General features: G+C 53.3%; 1 protein-coding gene across 1 annotated transcript in view; it reads right to left on the reverse strand.

Moving 5' to 3' along the window:
- Positions 1-12754, reverse strand: part of nrxn2b (neurexin 2b) — a gene marked incomplete at its 3' end in the record, with an annotated part of 537657 nt that overhangs the window by 294825 nt on the left and 230078 nt on the right. The window contains exons 7-9 of the mRNA XM_084452184.1: positions 12530-12691; positions 3227-3701; positions 1582-1965 (exon numbers count right to left, since the gene is read on the reverse strand). Of these exons, the coding sequence (XP_084308310.1) occupies positions 1582-1965; positions 3227-3701; positions 12530-12691 (1021 nt within the window). The remainder of the gene's footprint in view (positions 1-1581; positions 1966-3226; positions 3702-12529; positions 12692-12754) is intronic.

Consider the following 12754-nt stretch of genomic DNA (forward strand, 5'->3'; position numbering starts at 1 on the left):
CCCATCCCCTAGGGGGCTTTTGCCCCCACCTAGGCCGTTATTGTAAATAAGAGTTGCTCTTAATTAACTTGCCTAGCAAAATAAACGTTGATGATGATGATTTTAATTAATATTAATATTTGTGGTTGTGAAGCATACAAAACTATATCTTCCCTCCTCTCTCTCTCTCTCTCTCTCTCTGTTTTGCTCTGTGTGTGTGTGTGTGTGTGTGTGTGCGCGTGCGTGTGTGTTACGTCAAGCAGAGAGGCTCTTCGATCGTTGAATATGCATTAACCCAACGATGACAGCCAGTAGGTTACAGAGAGCAGAGAGGAATCAATAAACCAGTCGACTGTAGGAAGGAACATTTCCCCACATCTGTGAGATCCATTTGTTGAGTTAATTTTTTGTTTCATTATATAGCATTGACTTTGTCGAGGCGTGCGTGTTTATGAAATACAATGAGTATGTGATGTCATTTTCCTTCATGTCCCCGCAGTACCGTACAGCCACACTAGATGGCAGTGGAGCACCACAACACCACCAGCTGATTCTCTGGCATCCAGGCTTCCCGTAATCAAACTGTTGCTGAAAACGTTTTAAAGGAAAAATTTAAAAAGGAAAACAAATTCCTCCTCTTCAATCACCTTCTCTCTAGATCTCTCCCTAACCCATCATTATCGTAGCTTGAACAGAACACACTCCCCAAGTCCCTCCATTCTGTCCTCCGCTGCGTGCAAAGCATGGCTCTGCTTCCCCCCTTGGCGAGGTGACATCACAGACGGCGTCGGCGGTCGCGGCCCACGAGCTCTGCCTCGTCGTCGAGGCGCCGCCCCGCCCAGAGCGGACGACACAACCTGGGACAGTGCGCGAGCGGCCCAGATGGCTCCGCCAGGCGCCACCGCTCCGTCAGGCTCCCGGCGAGCGAGCGAGCCAGCCTCGACCGGGCCAGCGCGTGCCCGAGCGCCACCGGGCTCCGGGCCGCGGGGAAGCCAGTGCAGCCGGCGGCAGCGCCAGCGTGTCTCCCGGTAGTGAGCGGCAGCTGTGCGGCGGTTTAGACCGAGCCCGCGGCGCGGCGTGGTTACGACCGTCTATCTTCACCGCAACTATTATCCTTGTGTGCTTCTGCTCGCGAATTATCTGCACTGTATACACTCTACAAAAAAAGGGCACTATTTAGAACCGTTTGTAATGACAGATGAACCGTCTCAAAAAAGGTTCCAAATAGAATCCTAGGTAGGCCTTCCTAGTGGACTATAGGGAACGAAAATTCCGTGGAGAATTCTGACACTACAAACAAAATGGCTGACGCCCTATATAGTGCACTATATAGTGAATAGGGAGCGATTCCGAACACAGCTAAGATTAACCTCTCGTCCGCCATTTTTTGAATTCCCCGCCTGGCAGTCTTGTTTTCTATTGGTCCCGCGGGTATGCGTCTTAGCGCGCCGCCGCAAAAGTTCAACTTGACTGAACTTTGGCGCCGTACCGCACGAAGCCATTGAAAATGAATGGGGTTCAGAGCGCTGCCGCGTCCTATCTGAAAAGCCCTTTAGAGGAACACGCCGCCTCTCTCCCGAGACCCCCCTGGGTTCCCCTCACCGATTTCGCAGTTGCCGCCCAGGTAGCCGGTCCCCGTGCAGTCGCAGATGTAGCGGTTCCATCCCTCCTTGCAGAGGCCGGCGTTCGCGCAGGGGGCGCCGCTGCACCGCTTCTGGGGCTCGCGCGTGCAGAAGCTGCTCACGCCCGGCGCGCTCTGGATCTCCGCCAGGCGCCGCACGTCACGGCTCTTGCCGTCGATGAAGAGGTCGCGCACGCAGCCCACGTAGCCGTAGTTGAGCGGCGCCGTCCACACCTCGGGGGGCAGCACCAGGTCGCCGCGCGCCTCCGGCAGGCCGCCCAGGTACATGTCCCCGTCCAGGTCGAGGATCTCGCTGCCCTCGTTGGAGTTGAAGGGGATGCTGCGGCTGTTGACCGAGATGGAGCCTGGGGGGGGGGGGTGGGGAGAAGGGGGGGGGGGGGGTGGATGTGTTAGCGTGTGTACGTGTGTGTGTGTGTGTTTCTGAATGTTCTGTAATTGAATAAAACTGTTGACAATGAATTGGTTTAAGTGTGTTTGTGTACACCCGGTGTGTGTGTGTGTGTGTGTGTGTGTGTAGCAGCAAAGGAAGCAGAATGCGGCATGGACACAAAAGGCCTCTCACTGAGGCCGCCTTGATTTACGACTCTCTCTTAATTGTCTATTAAAAGGCAATTACAGCAGAGGGCAGGATGGTGATCAGAGACTCACACCAGAGCAGTGCTAAGGGCTAGCTATGACCCATGTGTGTGTGTGTGTGTGTGTGTGTGTGTGTGTGTGTGTTTGTGTGTGTGTGTGTGTACATCAGAGAGCAGTGCTAAGGGCTAGCTATGACCCATGCGTGTGTGTGTGTGTGTGTGTGTGTGTGTACATCAGAGAGCAGTGCTAAGGGCTAGCTATGACCCATGCGTGTGTGTGTGTGTGTGTGTGTGTGTGTGTACATCAGAGAGCAGTGCTAAGGGCTAGCTATGACCCATGCGTGTGTGTGTGTGTGTGTGTGTGTGTGTGTGTGTACATCAGAGAGCAGTGCTAAGGGCTAGCTATGACCCATGCGTGTGTGTGTGTGTGTGTGTGTGTGTGTGTACATCAGAGAGCAGTGCTAAGGGCTAGCTATGACCCATGCGTGTGTGTGTGTGTGTGTGTGTGTGTGTTTGTACACCAGAGAGCAGAGCTGAGGGTTAGCTATGACGTTTGAGGAATATTACAACATCTACCTCCAACACACAACGGGTATGTGCATATATATGTACTCTAGGTACACACACACACACACACACAATCACATGCAGTTTCGCAGGCACATTGTACAGTATATAGGTAGGTGACAGACACACACACACACACACCAACATACACACACACACAAACACACACACACACACACAGCTCATAGCTAGCCCTTAGCTCTGCTCTCTGGTGTACACACACAAGCACACACACATACTGTATATAGGCAGGTGGCTGACAAATACTGTATACACACAGGTAGGTAGGACACACACACACAGTTCCACAGGAAGACACATACTGTACACAAACACACACACACACAGGCATGTAGAAGACACGCAAAACACACACACGCCCCAAACCGATACACACAGAGCCCGCATCGACCAACACGCCCAGAATCTACCCGAAACGCGTCGGTGCGTCGGCGTCTCTCACCTTTCCTCCCCTCCCTCTGGAAGTCCACGTGGCACCAGTCGCCATCGTTCACCTTCTTGTTGCTGGTCTTCAGCTTGATGCTCCCGGACCCCATGTCCATCAGCAGGTACAGGAAGCCATCCAGCAGCTCCATGGCGAAGTAGTCGGTCTTGCGCTCGCGCCCGGGCCTCTGCTGCTGCTGCTGCTGCTGCGCCTGCAGCTCCGGCTGCTCCCTGGGACCCTGCGGTCGGCCGTGGCTGAACAGCAGGAGGCCGCTGGGCTCGGTGGTCTTGAAGTCGAACGAGATGGAGCCCGTCTTCTTGGTGTTCCACTTGGGCAGCGCGATGTACGACTCGGGCGTCTCGAAGGTCACGGGGTCGAGCGCCGCCACGTCCTCGCAGCGGAACACCAGGTCGCCGTTGAGCGCGATCTTGGGGTCGCGCTCGATGGCCAGCCGGGAGAGCTCCAGCTTGAAGTCGTTGTTCTTGTACACCACCTGGTGGTGGGGAGGGGTGTTACGAGGTGGGAGAGAGGAGGGAGGGAGAGAGAATGGAGGGGAGAGGGGGAGGGAGGGAGAGAGGAGGTAGGGGGGAGGGAGAGAGAGAGAATGGAGGGGAGAGGGAAGAGGGAGGGAGAGAGGAGGTGGGGGGGGTGGGAGGGGGGAAGGGAGGTGGCAGAGAGGAGGGAGGGAGAGAGAAGGGAGAGGAGAGGGAGGAGGGGGGGAGAAAGAGAAGGGAGGGGAGAGGGAGGAGGGAGGGAGAGAGGAGAGAGGGAGGGAGAGAGAAGGGAGGAGAGAGGAGGAGGGTGGGAGAGGAGGGAGGGAGAGAGAAGGGAGAGGAGAGGGAGGAGGGGGGGAGAAAGAGAAGGGAGGGGAGAGGGAGGAGGGAGGGAGAGAGGAGAGAGGGAGGGAGAGAGAAGGGAGAGGAGAGAGGAGGAGGGTGGGAGAGAGAAGGTAGGGGGGAGGGAGAGAGAGAGAAGGGAAAGAGAGAGAAGGGAGAGGAGAGAGGAGGAGGGTGGGGGAGAGGAGGTAGGGAGAGAGAAGGGAGAGGAGAGGGAGGAGGGGGGGAGAAAGAGAAGGGAGGGGAGAGGGAGGAGGGAGGGAGAGAGGAGAGAGGGAGGGAGAGAGAAGGGAGGAGAGAGGAGGAGGGTGGGAGAGAGAAGGTAGGGGGGAGGGAGAGAGAGAGAAGGGAAAGAGAGAGAAGGGAGAGGAGAGAGGAGGAGGGTGGGGGAGAGGAGGTAGGGAGGAGGGAGAGAGAGGGAAGGGAGGGGAGAGGGAGGGAGAGAGGAGAGAGGGAAGGGAGGGGAGAGGGAGGGAGAGAGGAGAGAGGAAGAGAGAAGGGAGAGGAGAGGGAGGTGGGAGGGAGAGAGAAGGTAGGGGGAAGGGAGAGAGAGAGAAGGGAGGAGGGAGGGGAGAGGGAGGAGAGAGGGAGAGAGAAGGGAGGGAGAGAGTACAAAGTTACTGAGACTGCTGTAAAAGTTCACAGTAGCTCATAAACTACATCTCTATCACTAATACTAATGAAACATTTTTCACCTTGCAATAAATATATATACAGTCGAGGACACTGTATAATAAATGCAGTCTCAGCACACTGTACGGTGTCTTTGTACAGCACATTTATGTCAGCATACAGCATGTCTTAGTATATTGCCTTCAGTATACTGTATCACCCCTCTGTGTACAGTACTGCTTTCCATTCGTTGTTTGTTGGTGATAAACTATGACTCATGGTTCAGTAGATACAGTATGCAGAGTAAATAGATTATTCCGGTGACCCGAGGGAGATAGTGGGGGAGGATATACTGTAGCCGGCCTGCAGCCAAATGTTCCCGACAGTCTTTGATGAAGCACAATGCTGCTGTTGAGTGAGTGTGTATTTGAGAGAGCATGAAAGTGTGTGTGTGTGTGTGCTTGTGTGTGTGAGTGAGTGTGTGTTTGAGAGAGCATAACGGTGTGTGTGTGTGTGTGTGTGTGTGTGTGTGTGTGTGTGTGTGAGAGTGTGTGTATGTTTGAGAGAGTGTGAAGGTGCGTGTGTGTGAGTGTGTGTGTGTGTGTGTGTGTGTGTGTGTGTGTGTGAATTCATAATGTATGAGGTACTAAAAGTCTGGATAGCCAGGTTTATGATGCTGCCTCTCTGGTCCTTGTGTTTGTTTGTGTGTGTGTGTGTGTGTGTGTGTGTGTGTGTGTGTGTGTGTGTGTGTGTGTGTGTGTGTGACAGGTCCATAGACTATGGTGTAGGTGGTCATCAGGAGAGGCAGCTGTAAGGTGTGAGAGCTTCTCTTAGAGAGAGAACAGCCAAGTGGCTCTGAATGAACACAGCTTTTAAGACACAAACACACACACACACACACACACACACACACACACACAAGCGCAATCTGCACAACACAGCAAGCCCAACTCAGAAACACTGCCATCTGACATTAGTTCTGGGACTCTTCCAACCCACTTCAAAGTTTTACAATTTCATACGAGCGCCTCTGCCAAAGTGGAAGTGCTCTCTCATCCCCCAACTCCAATTTCCCAGCAGGGAAACATGTCTATTGGTCAGAACTGTTACTTTTTTCGTGATCAATTACACCCCCCCCCACCCCCCCACCATAGCCTCTCTCCGGGCGGGGCTAACCGTCCGCTACTCTGCAGCGCTCGTCATTAGCGGGGATTAGCGATGCTAGTTAGCCGCGCTAGCTCTCCCCTGGCAACCGACAGGGCCTCGGCAGGGTGAAGGCGTAAGGCAGAGCGAGAGAGAGCGAGAGAGGGAGGGAGAGAGAGAGGGAGGGAGAGAGAGGAAGGGAGAGAGAGAGAGAGAGAGAGAGGAGGAAATGGTATCGTTGTGTGGATGCCAGAGAGAGAGAGAGAGGGTGGGTGGTTGGTGCTTGAACGAGAAGTGAAAAAGAAAGCAGGATACAGAGAAGAGGAAGGCGTCCAGGAAGGGTGCTGAGCTAGAAATACAACCGCGCCGACAGTCTGACACAAACAGCGGGGGTTCTAGCTGGAGGTAGGCGTCGGCTTGGCGGGGGTTCCCGTTTTCGGCTCCTGTCTGGAGCTGCCAGGAGCTGTCGGGAGCCGGCTTCTGACGACGCGGCGACAATTCTGTGCGCGGCGCCACAGGTTTTAGTCTAGAGAGATGTGTGGCCGCGTGCTTCCTGTTAGATAGGCTTTGAATGAACTAACGCATCCATGAATGAATTCAACAAATTAATGTTTTAATGACGTATTTTACGTTCTAATCATAAGCTCAATAAACGGCATGGGGATTAATGATAGAAAACGCTGATTGGCCGATTGATTTCACTCATGGGGTTTATAATTCAGTCATCTACATTCAGCGCGTTAGATTAGTTTTCAGAAAACGTCAGCAAGACAGATAGTGTTTTATCTAAACCTGCTAGATCACGATGTGCTGTCAGCGATTCCATTACACATCGGCCTCGCTTCGTAAATGAGAATATCGAGTCTGCTACGCAGAGACGACAGACGAGCTAGCACTAGCTGTTCTGCTCTTTTCCTAACTGTTCTAGTTCCTAGTGTTCTGTTGGTTCTTCTCTGAGAACATCCTGCTCTAGGCGTCCTCTGAGCTAAGAGGAACACTCTCCAGGGGGGGGAAGGGAACGGCCATCTCTCTGTATATCAATATCCGGTCCGAGTTTTCAATATAAGGTTGCGCTGAAGATATTTGTGGCGTTCTTGGCGGAAACCCCCCCCCCCATCTCCCTCCAGAGAAACCGGTTGCAACTGTATGTCTGGAAATAAAGAAACCCTTTGGATCGAACCTCTGCAAATCTTCTGCTCGTTATTTCTACTTAGATGAACAGATCAAAATGATCTAGAACGCCATCGATAGGGAGGTAATAATCCGTGCCTCTTAATTCCAATAAGCCTTATTTTATTTCACAGATGAGAAATGTTTCAGCTGCAATCAGTGGGCATTTCACTCCACAGTAAAACCAATGCAGATTTCAGATCAGAAGAGAATAAATCTTGCTTCAGAGCTCGAATTGGCATGCCATCATCATCATCATCATCATCATCATCGCTACATATAATGCGGGGAAGAACGATCCCGCGTCCTGACTGTGGTTCCTCCTCTCCTCTTTTGAAAGGCGCCCACGGTGTATTCACCCTTTCAGGCTTGTTCTTCCTTTGTGCTTTTCGGAGGGGCACTTTTGTCAGGAGCAGTCAGGAGGGCTGGTGTATTTCCAGCTTTGGGGAGAGAGAGGAGGGGGTTGTGTGTGGGAGGAGGCGCGGAGAGGAGGAGGCGCGGAGGAGAAACCAACGGCCAGACGCAGAGGGACGAGCAGAGAGGGGCGGAGGACGAGGGGGGAGGTGAAGAAGGAGGGGAGGGAGGAGAGAGGAGGACCATCTCCCCCACTCCCCTTAAACAGCCTGGAGGGGGTCAGGCTAATTACCGGCCTCGTGAGAGCAAAAAAACCCAGACGGCGCTGGAGCGTTAATTAAAACGCCCCGAATTCAGCCACGCCCCCTCAGACGGAGGCGTTTGACTCGTCTGCAACGCGGCAAAAGGAGGGCGCGCGCCTCTCTCGGTGACGCTTCTCACCCGGGGGTCGAGAGGTCACGGCGCGGAGCCCGGACGAAAGGGCCGCGTGCATTCCCCCGGCGGCGCGGCCGCGCGACGCTCGACCCCCCCTCACGCGTAAAGCGGACGAAAGAGCGTACGGGTCTGAACGAGCCTCAAGCGCGACGACTGGAATCACAGGAAAGATTCGGCGATACGATCCGGTGGGATTTCACGGCTCACCCCCCCCCCCCAAAAAAAAAAAACGGCGGTCCGCGCGGTCGTCGGCATGGCCGGAGGGGTGACATGTGTAGGGGTATATGCTGCTCCGTGTTCCGGGGGCTTCTCTTTCATGGGCCGGGGCTCCTCTCCTTCAGGGGGGGCTGGATTGATTTGTTTTGACATTGAGAAACCCGCCAAGCTGAATCGGCCACAGTCCAGCAGGCAGGGACATAATCACTTTTTTGCTGATGCCCCAGGCTGTGTGTGTGTGTGTGTGTCAGCGCGCGTGTGGGTGTGTGTGTGTGTATGTGCGTGCGTGCGTGAGTGTGTGTGTGTATTTAAGCCATCTACAGGTATATACACACACATATATACATAAATACTGTATATATATATATATACACATGTATGTGTGTGTTAAATCTGCTCTCACTGTGTTTATATGATTTATGTTTTTATCCTTCTCCTTTTACGTAAAGCAGTATGTGCTACATAGATTTGTATGAATAGTGCTATATAAATAAAATTATATTGACATATATGTACGCCTGAATATATATATGACTGAAATACACACAATAAAGAAGGAGGAAGAGACAGAGAGGTGGAGGAGGCGAGACGGAGGAAGATAATGTATGTGTGCGTGTGTGTGTGTGTGTGTGTGTGTGTGCGTGTGTGCGTGTGTGTGTGTGTGTGTGTATGTGTGCGTGTGTGTGTGCGTCGGTGAGGGGGTATTCTGCTACTGTGGAATCAGTCGAAGAAATCAATTTTTAATTTGGCCGTCAGGATGGTAAAGCTGGCGTTCCAACAACATTGGCATGGACTTAATTACACACACGCCCAGAGAGAGAGAGAGAGAGAGGGAGAGGGAGAGGGAGAGGGAGAGGGAGAGGGAGAGGGAGAGGGAGAGGGAGAGAGAGAGAGAGAGAGAGGGAGAGGGAGAGGGAGAGAGAGAGAGAGAGAGAGAGAGAGAGAGGGAGAGAGAGAGGGAGAGAGAGAGAGAGAGAGGGAGAGAGAGAGAGAGAGAGAGAGGGAGAGGGGGAGAGAGAGGGAGAGAGAGAGGGAGAGAGAGATGGAGAGAGGGAGAGAGAGAGAGAGAGAGATAGAGAGAGGGAGAGAGAGAGAGGGAGAGAGAGAGAGAGAGAGAGACAGAGAGGGAGAGCGGGAGAGAGAGAGAGAGGGAGAGAGAGAGGAAGAGGGGAGAGGGAGAGAGGGAGTGAGAGAGGGAGAGGGAGAGAGAGAGAGGGAGGGAGGACGAGGGTGTGAACGAGGAGGGTAGCAAGGTCACAACGAGAGAAGAAGAGAGGAGGCTGAGGGAAGACAGATGTCGTGTGGGGGCGGGGGGGGCCGGGGAGGGGGAGGGGGGGGGCGGGCGGACGGGCGGGTGGGCAGAAGTGAGAACAACATCGGAGGGGTCGGAGTGCCGAGATTTCACACACGCGCACACACACATGCATACACACATATACACATGCATACACACACATACACACGCACACACACACATGCACACACACCTACACACACACACACACACACACACACACATATGCCTCCGGAGCAAGTGGAAGACCCTAAAGCAACGGTACAATAAACGCGCGCTGTTTAAGAGCCGGAGTCGAGGGAAAAGCTAAAATAAAGTTCAAATATTACAACGGTTTGTTTACTTAATACATCCATGCTTTACTTCCTGGTTGCGCTTTGCGTGAATTGTGTGGCGTCGCGAGACTAGACTACGAGAATTACGGCTCGTGCGCAAAACACCTTTCAATGGAAACACCTGCAAGTCGTAATTGTACTTTGTCGAAACTTTAGAAATAACGCTTTTATTTTGCGAAAACGTGTCATAGAAACGCAGCTTATGACGCTCCTCTGTTCGGTCATCTTATTAAACCCGCCCCGTGTTAGATAAACGTAAATACGTGGATGTCCAGACTGATCTGTGGAGTGAAATAGAATGTGAGCTCGCGAGATCAGCCTGGCGACGCCCGGCTAGTACCTTTCATGCACTCTTAAGGAGTTTGATGTATACATGCATGCAACGCCTGCATGAGTCAGATAACAGCGCTATAGTGGCTCTGTCTAACCCTGTGATGAACTGTTCCCGATACACATCCAGGCTTCGGGAGCGCTGGCTGAAGAGCCTGTGTGTATTAGTGCAATTAATTGTCTTGTGTCTTCCTCATGTACTTTTATGGACCCGAGTCTGCCCATAAAGATTTAATTCTCTCACACACACACACACACACGCACACGCACACGCACGCACACACACACGCACACACACACGCACACACACGCACACTGACACACACACATACACGCACACACACACACACACGCATGCACACACACACACACACGCTGACACACACATTCTCATATCTTTTTTTGCAATACTTTTCCCTGGTTCCTTTGAAAGTTACACTCAAATCAAGCCCTCTCCCTCTCTCTCCTACTCTTTCTATCTCTCGCTCTCCTTCTCCTCTCTCCGTCTCTCTCTCTCTTTCTCTCCCTCTCTCTCCTACTCTTTCTATCTCTCGCTCTCCTTCTCCTCTCTCCGTCTCTCTCTCCCTCTCTCTCCTACTCTTTCTATCTCTCGCTCTCCTTCTCCTCTCTCCGTCTCTCTCTCTCTCTCTCTCTCCCTCTCTCCCTCTCTCTCTCTGTCTCTTCTCGTTCAGAGGATCTCGGGGCTCCTGGAGGCCCCGGGGCCGTCTGTATCAAAGGCCTTTCTCCATGCTGACAGCATGAAAGCCCGGGCCCCCGGCCCGCAAGGCCACGCTGCTCATCCTCGCTACACCGCCCTGACCAGAGGGCAACACACACACACACACACACACACACACACACACACACACACAAGCACACACATGCAAACACCCACACAAACGCCCACGCCAACAGCCCCTTTCTTTTACTCTCGGCCTCGCTATCCTTCCCAGAGTTGAACCGAGTTCACTCTCTCTCTCATCCTCCACCCCCTCCTCCTCCCCCCCTCCTCCTCCTCCCTCCTCATCCCCCCTCCTCCTCCTCCTCCCCCCTCCTCCCTGTCCGACCAATCTTCATCACCTCCCCTCCCACCCTCCTCTTCCCCTCTTTCACGCTCACGCTCACGTCACTGTCACACGCACACACAGATGTCCCTGTCACACCTTTACGAATCCCCTGTGCTCCTCCTCTGGTTCTCCTGCTCGTCCATCTGTACAAACTTCCCCCGAGCGCCCGCTCTTCCCTCCCCACGGACGTCCCCGTTCCCCGCTGCGCCTCCGCGAATCGCCCGTCGCCGTCGTCCCCTTGACTTGTTTTGGAACTCTTCCTTCTCTTCCCGCGCGGCGCTCGATCGTTAGCGGTCCCCCTCTGCCACTCATCCCGTCGCAACATCTGCTTTGAACGTCGTCCTCCGCCGAGGGAAATTGACGCGTCTCTCGTCGCTCTCATCTCTCTCCCTCCCTCTCTCTCCCTCTCCTTTTCTCTCTCTACCTCTCTCTCTCCCCCTCTCCTTTTCTCTGTCCCTCTCTTTCTCTCTCTCTTTCCTCTCTCTCCCTCTCTCTCTCGCTTCCTCTCTCTCTCTCCCTCTCTCTCTCTTCCTCTCTCCCTCTCTCTCTCTCTCTGTTCATCTCTCTCCCTCTCTCTCTGTTGGTGCTGATGGCAGAATTGCCCGGGGAAGCCGATCAGCTGGGGCCTCTCTTCTGACAGCAACACAAATAATGGAAATGTTAGGGGGGGGGGGGTCGACGATTGAGTTAGAGATGGAGCGATTATTGTAGGACTCATTAAAACGGATGAAAAAACTAATTACCCATTCAATCCACCAACCTTTAAGGGGGGAAACGCGATGTGTGTCTCCGCTTAAAAAAAAAGCCATCGCCCAAATAAGGGTATCGTATTTTAATTGGACTGGCGTCCTTGTCAGCGTGCTTAATTGTGGCTTGGAGACTGCTCGAAAGAAACGCAATATCATAGTAAATATTGTCGAGTTTTTCCCCCCTGCTACTCGTTAATTTATATGTTTACTTCTTCAGAGAGTGATGAGCGAATTAGCAAACCCCCTCGAGATCCCGGGAGAGAGAGCGCGGAGCGAGTTCTCACCCGAACTGCATTCACTGTAAACGAGGCACAGGGTGGGTATATGCTTCATCCGCACTGGGTTAGGGGACTGGGTTTGTGAGTGTGTGTGTGTGTGTGCGTGTGTGTGTGTGTGTGTGTGCGTGTGTTTGTGTGTGAGAGAAAGAGAGAGAGAGAGATAGAGAGAGTGGGTGACTTTTTAACTGTGAATGAGTGTGTGTGTGTGTGTGTCTGTGTGTGTGTGTGAGAGAGAGAGAGAGAGAGAGAGAGAGAGTGGGTGACTTTTTAACTGTGAATGAGTGTATGTGTGTGTGTGTGTGTGTGTGTGTGTGTGTGTGTGTGTGTGTGTGTGTGTGTGTGTGTGTGTGTGTGTGTACCCCCCTGCTGTGGAGTGTGTGTACAGCACAGTAGCGCCTTTAACCCAGCTGACGAGGCAGGAGGGAGCAGAACCCAGGACTGAACACACCTCACACACAGTGTGTGTGTGTGTGTGTGTGTCTTATTCAGAAGCCCCACTCACGTCTTTCAGGCAGCCCATGAAGTTGTTGCTGACGGGGGACCCCGGCAGGTCGGCCGTGTTGGGGCTCCCCCCGATGTAGAAGAAGTCGTCGGAGCCCAGCATGGTGTAGTCCTCCTGGGTGTAACCCGTGGTGGTCAGGATGCCGTCCACCGATATGGTCACCTGTCGCAGGCGTGGCCCAACAGAGACAGGCCGAGACACAGAGACAGAGAGAGAGAGAGAGAG

The sequence above is a fragment of the Borostomias antarcticus genome (assembly GCF_949987555.1).
Source record: "Borostomias antarcticus genome assembly, chromosome: 17".
Classification (NCBI taxonomy): Eukaryota; Metazoa; Chordata; class Actinopteri; order Stomiiformes; family Stomiidae; genus Borostomias; species Borostomias antarcticus.